This window comes from Arachis ipaensis, chromosome B08 (assembly GCF_000816755.2).
Source record: "Arachis ipaensis cultivar K30076 chromosome B08, Araip1.1, whole genome shotgun sequence".
In the NCBI taxonomy this organism is placed as follows: domain Eukaryota; kingdom Viridiplantae; phylum Streptophyta; class Magnoliopsida; order Fabales; family Fabaceae; genus Arachis; species Arachis ipaensis.
This window is the reverse complement of record NC_029792.2, coordinates 15,628,051-15,635,183: the sequence shown is the minus strand read 5'-3', so window position 1 is coordinate 15,635,183 and position 7,133 is coordinate 15,628,051. Positions and strand designations below refer to the sequence as shown.

The 7,133-nt window shown below is 31.6% G+C and overlaps 1 protein-coding gene across 1 annotated transcript; it reads left to right on the top strand.

Annotated features, from left to right (window-relative positions):
- On the top strand, positions 5,879 to 6,229 carry LOC107610606 (uncharacterized mitochondrial protein AtMg00810-like). Its single transcript, XM_016312640.1, has one exon. It carries the CDS (start codon positions 5,879 to 5,881, stop codon positions 6,227 to 6,229), a length of 351 nt encoding a protein of 116 aa, XP_016168126.1.

The window sequence follows — 7,133 nt, the reverse complement described above, 5'->3', positions numbered from 1 at the left end:
TATCTGTTCTTTTGGATGACTATTCACGCGGTCAATGTGAAAAGTAGTTATTTTTACTGATATGTCATTACGTAATTAGATGCACATGTAAAACTACTTTACACTGTCAGTGTATTAAAATTAAATTCTTAAAAATATTTGTAGTTCGTATTTTAAATTAATTTTACAAGCACCATTCCACAAGTCAGAGACAATTCTTTTTAATAGCTTTGTAGATGTTAATAGCTTTTATATTTAATTTGTTTTATAGTACGATAAAATTCATTGTTCAATCAAAAATTATTTGGCAAAAATGTTTGAGAATGAATTGGTAGAAAGGAAGGTCTATATCTTCTCAAATTTTGAGATTGAGGAATCAAGCGGAATATATCTTCCGACTGTACACACGTGCAAAATATCTCTTAAAAAGGAGTCATATATAGTACATATAGTCGATGATCATAAAATTCTGGATAGTATATTGAAACAAACAAATGAACGATTCTAATTATTTGGTACATAGTTAATTTATATTAACCCACACAAAACTATTTTCCTTTTAATTTTATGTTTTGCCAAGAAATTGTATAACAGCATCATTTTATCGATAACAAAAAGTTTAACAAATTATTTATGAAAATATTTGAAATTGTATTGTAATTTTTTTTAAAGGTATATCCTTTTATTAATATACTACTGTTAGTTTTATCATTTAACATAAAATAAATCAGTAAATTCTCTTTATTTTATCCACATACAAAGTTATAACTTCTTATATTATTCACTCATTTGTTCTTAATTTGATACTTTTAATTTAATTTATTTTTACTCAATTAGATGTTGTTAAACTCTTGACTAGAAAGGAAAAACTTATATCATGGTCAAAAATAAGGAGAAGTGACCAATACATTATGATTGATATTCATGATTTACAGTATGTAAAATTTTAATATTTTAATATGAATATTTTTTTTGGTAATAATTATGTGTTGTAGTGCAAAATCTTTTTTTTCTTTATATATTACTAGTTTACTACTACTTATTTCTCTTAATTCTTGCTTTCATTCAGAAATGAGAAAAAAATAAGATGCACACTATGATATCAATTTATAATTTAATTACTTGATCATCTATGTGATCACCAAATAACCGAATATGTAATTATTCTCTAATTTATAAAATTTAACAAAGACATTGGTAAGCATATTGGTTTAGCATTTATTTATATATTTTATTTATTTATGTTATATTTGTAATCATATTATATCTATTTTTATCAATATATTTTTTTAAAAATTATCGTTAGTGTTAGCATATGATATATTAAATAAATTGAATGATAGAAACACGTAAGTATTTTTTTTTTTTCAATCAAAATTCAGTAAAATATTGTAATTTAGATTTGCAATATCAGTATATTAATAGTGAAGTAGAGAAAAAAATATAATATCATAACAATTCTTTTTAAATAATAATTGTAATTTATAATTGAAATAATTTAAATACTTCGTTAGGAACTGATCTGTCCAAATTTTGTGAAGGTCAGGGACTTAAAAGTATTTTTCAATGGTCAGGGACAAAAATGTCTGCAAGGCAAAAAGTTAAGGACCTTTTTGTTCTTTTCTCATCATTTAATACCATATCTAAAAAAATACGAACAATACATATTATATTACTTATTTATTAATTAAATTATTACAATTTAAATTAATTTCAATAAAATAATTTAAAATTATAATTTTAATCTTATCACGTGCATGACACGGATTATTACACTTGTATAATACCTAAAAATTACTTGACATATAGCATTTCTTATGTTTAGTTTGCAAAATTTAATGCTTTGGATTCTACATATTACTTAATAGTTAGTAGCACAACTTTTGCAACAGACTTTTATGCAACTGTCATTTCAACAAGCAATTTCCTATCACATTTTTCCTCCACTCATATCTAAACCATTCACTCATACATACATACATGATGTGTGTTTGAATTCAACTCACTCACTCAAACAACAACTAACTATTTTAATATAGAAAAATTTAGGGACCAGCAACTTTTGTATTTTGTGGCTAGCACTTAATCATCAAAAGAGAAGTGAGTGATCTCCCATCATTAGATTTAATCTCATACCATTAAAAATATTATTGATGGCCAATTGATGGTTACAAAACACAAAATTTAATGGCCCCTAACACTCCTCATTTAATATTTTACTGCTTTAACTTTTAAAGCCCAATCAACATCCAACACGTTTACTCATTTACGACTTCAATTCTAAATACTAACCATCCAACCAACATCAACGCCTTTCCTCCTTCCATCTAGATGCCTGCAACATCCAACCAACAATAAAATACAATACCACTATCATCCAAGACATGCTAAAAGGCTTCAATAAGTGTATCAAGAACAGCTAAAAAACTATATATGATGATTCTCACCTATTTTTTCAACTTTTCTATCTTCATTTAAGTTGTCACTTGATTATAGACTATTATTTTGTCATCCATCTAGAATATGAGAAAATTTCAGCCAGGACAAAATTGATAAACATTTAAGCTACAAGACATGCCAAAAGGCTTCCAGGAGTGCATTAAGAACCTGTGCATAGAGGACCTGCAAGCAGAAAATGGAGATGCAACATCAATAACATTAACCAACTCAAAGAATAGAACAGCACTATAAATCATTATCCGGTAAAGAACTTTATATAATGATTCTTATTAAAATATCATAATTAGAAAATAAAATCAGAAAAATATCAAAGAGATTAGAAAAAAATCAATATAATTTATTAGGATATTATTTCATAACGAGTGTACTCTTAGTCTATATATTGGTAAGAACCTTGTAATCACAAATGAAAAAATATGAATAATAAAAATAATATTTTTTTAAATAATTCTTCGTTTCTTTTTTAAACTCTTTGTACCATGGTAACATGGTATCAGAGCAGAGTTAGGTTCTAGGGACTCAAAATTTTGACGAACTGACATTACAAATTACAAATATGCTACGTAATAGTTTCGGCATGCGATCATCACAAACCAATTCTGACAATTTGTCAATTGGTTTCAAACAATGGGCAACTCTGATGAAAAAAGCAATTGGTGGAAGAAGAAAGAAGAAATACACAAAAAAAACTGCTCTAATACTGTGGGTTACCCCAGATTGGTGGAAAAACAATTCCAAGTCATCGAGAAATCAGAGTAAGGGAGCCGCCACTGTGAGCATCACAGAGGTCACCAGCAGCGGTGGCAATACCAAAAGAGAGGAAGCAAGTCACGATGCCAAGGCAGCAGAGCGGCGGTAAGGGCAAAGACTACTGAACTCCTTGACTGCTCAGCCCAGACCACGACTCAATATAAAGGGAGACCCAAAATCAGAATCCAATTAAAAAGATAAATGAATAGATTTTTGATTGTGAGGCTACCGATACTATGACGTCTATGATTTTAATAGCTTGACTATACCCTTAAAAGCCCATATTGAAACAACTAATGGAGAATTAATTGATGTTAAAGGAGGAGGCTCCATTACTTTTTCAAAAAAATTGAAATTAAGAAATTGTCTCTATGTCTCTGCACTATCATCAAAATTATTGTCTGTTAGACAAGTAACAAATGAACTAAATTGTGTGGTACTCATGTACTCTACCTTTTGTCTTTCACAGGACATTCTTACCAAGGAGATCATTGGACGTGGTACTGAGCGAGATGGCCTTTACTATGTTGATGAAGTAGCACACCAGGGTCATGCCATGCTTGCTCACGGAACGGTTACTAGGCAACTTTGGTTATGACACATGCGTCTCGGACATCCTTCATTTGGGTACCTCAAGTTTCTATTTCCTAATCTTTTTACACGTAGTACTGAACCCCTCAAATGTGAAACTTGTATTCGTACAAAAAATCACAGAGTTTCTTTTCCTCCAACCAATACTAAAGTCAATTGCAATTTTTTTCTAATACACTCTGATGTGTGGGGCCCAGCCCTTATTTTCCATAATAATTTTCAATATTTTGTGTTATTTGTAGACGATTTCTCTCGCATGACTCGGTATATTTTTTAAAACATAAATCTGAAGTATCTGATAAGTTCTTTGCTTTCTACCAAATGATTCAAACTCAATTCAACAATAAAATTCAAGTACTTCGCTCAGATAATGGTGGAAAATTTATAAACCAATCAATGCACGATTTTTTTATGAAAAATGGTCTTATCCATCAAACTTCCTGCCCAAATACACCCCAACAAAATGGTATGGCTGAGCGGCGAAATCGTAAGTTACTTGAGATGACCCGAGCCATGCTTTTTGATGCAAAAGTTCTAAAATTTTTTTGGCCTGAAGCTATAGCAACCTCTACCTACTTACTAAATCGCCTACCTACTCATGTTCTCCACCACAAAACACCCTTACAAGTCTTGGCTAGTCACACTGTAATCCCGCCTATTCTAACCTTACCACCTCGAGTATTTGGATGTTCCGTCTTTGTCCATATCCCCAAAGTCAATAGAACCAAACTTGATCCTTGTGCAAAAAAATGTGTTTTCGTTGGGTATGCTACACACGAAAAGGGGGTATAGGTGCTACAATCCAATTACTCGCCGTATTCATGTGACCATGAACTGTGATTTTTTAGAATCCGAATTTTACTTCAGCCGCCAACATGGCATTCAGGGGGAGAACAATAATGAACCATCAAGTTGGCTAAATAACCTTTGTTACCCAAAAACTGTTCAAACAGAGCAAGTAGATGGAGCCACCGAGCATACTTTACTCAACGTAGAAAACAACTCGGTACATACAACCAGTGAGAGTCCTTTTGAGAATATCAGACAACAGGTAAGTAATTGTTAATCTGATAATTTACTCCTTATTTTTAATGAGGCCACTAACAATAATAGTATAGGACTGGAACATGAAAAATCAGAGCCCAATACCTTTATTCTTCCTCCAAGAAGAAACAGAAGGATGCCTCTTGATCAGTATTCACCAGAACATGTTCTCCGTAACTCAAGATACCCGATAAGAGTGGCTAGAGAAGGAATAGCAAATGTTGCAAAGGCTTTTTCCACTAGACTCTTAACAGAAGAGATTCCAAGAACTGTTCGAGAAGCCAATGAGAAAGTTGAATGGCGAAAAGTCATGAATACAGACATGAAAACTCTAGAAAAGAACGAAACTTGGAAGAAGTGTATCCTACCGACAGGAAAAAAGCCAGTCGGCTGCAAATGGACTTTCACCATTAAACACCAGGCAGATGGCACTATTGAATGGTACAAGGCAAGGTTGGTGGCCAAATGTTATACACAGATCTATAGTATCGATTACACTGAAACTTTTTCACCGATTGCAAAGATTAATACTATCAGGGTGTTGTTTTCAATAGCAGCAAATTAAGATTGGCCACTCCATCAATTTGATGTCAAGAATGCTTTCTTGCATGGAGAGTTGAAAGAAGAAGTGTACATGAAAGCTCCTCCAGGTTTCTCAACAGAATTTAGAAAACATGAAGTTTGCCGGTTAAAGAAGGTTCTTTATGGGCTTAAACAATCTCCACGTGCTTGATTTGGAAGATTTACAGATGCCATGAAAAGGTATGGGTACAAGCAAAGTAATTCTGATCATACCCTTTTTTTGAAAAAATAGGGAGATTTAATCACTTGCCTAATAATCTATGTGGATGATAGATCATAACGGGAAGTGATGCTGAAGAAATTGAAAAATTGAGAAGGAACCTATTTACAAACTTCGAAATGAAGGATTTGGGAAGACTAAAATATTTCTTAGGAATAGAGGTTCTACGATTCAGCAAAGAAATCTTTATCTCCCAAAGAAAGTACATTTTGGACCTTCTGACAGAAAACATAAAAACCAATAAATACGCCCATGCAAGTTAATCAGAAGTTGAAGATAGTAGAAGGTACCACCCTAACAGATAAGGAAAGGTACCAGCGATTGGTTGAAAAACTAATTTACTTATCACATACTCGGTTTGACATAGCTTATGCTGTGGGAATAATAAGTCTGTTTATGCATAAGCTACAAGAAGATCATATGGAAGCTGTCATGAGGATAGTTCGATATTTGAAGGGAGCTCCCGGAAGTGGAATCATTTTCAAAAGGAATGACCATTTGAAGGTTGAGGCATACACTGACACAGATTGGACGGACAACCCAAATGATAGAAGATCAACAGTTGGTTACTTTACACTTGTTGGAGGCAACCTGGTAACTTGAAAAAACAAGAAGCAGAAAGTTGTAGCTCTTTCAAGCGTAGAGGCAGAATTTCGAGGGATCGTTAAAGACATAACTGAAGTATTGTGGATAAAAAAAAATTAATGACTGAGATTAGGTTTCCACCACAATTACCAAGCCAGTTGAAATGTGACAACAAAGCCGCAATCAGCATTTCAGAGAATCCTGTATAATATGATAGAACAAAACATGTTGAGGTGGATCGACATTTTATCAAAGGAAAAATTGATAATGACATTATTGAGTTTCCATTTGTGAGATCAGAAGATTAGTTAGCTGATATTTTTATTAAAACAGTTTTAAGACAAGTCCTTGCTAATAAAATTCTAACTAAATTGAATATTGGTGATTTCACTACTTACCTTAAAGGGGAATATTAGAATATCATAATTAGGGAACAAAATCGGAAAAATATCAAACAAAATTTAAAAAAAAATCAATATAATTTATTAAGATATTATTTCATAACTAACATACTCTTACTCTATATATCACAAATAAAAGAATATAAATAATAAAAATAATATTTTTTTAAATAATTCTTTATTTCTTTCTTAAATTCTTTGTAACATGGTAAGAGTTCTTACTACTCAACCTGTTATATATGGGGACGATATCCAAAGAAGTCACGGATCATTAATCTCTCAAAAAAATGCAATTTAATTCTAACTCTATCACAAATCATATAAACCACTTACACAATTCAATTCTATACAACAAAAAAAGAAGATAATAATTGTTTCTTTAGCATTACTATACCAACTCAAAGAGTCTAATGCCTCAAGATAATCATCACAAAATCAAGGGTTACTCACATAAACAACAATAACATCGACGGTAGATAAACAAAAACTAATATACAGTTACGGATCTAAAAAATTTGTAT

What these genes read in the sequence shown, in the direction of transcription:
- LOC107610606 (XM_016312640.1), top strand. Translation starts at nt 5,879, where the DNA reads ATGCAAGTTAATCAGAAGTTGAAGATAGTAGAAGGTACCACCCTAACA.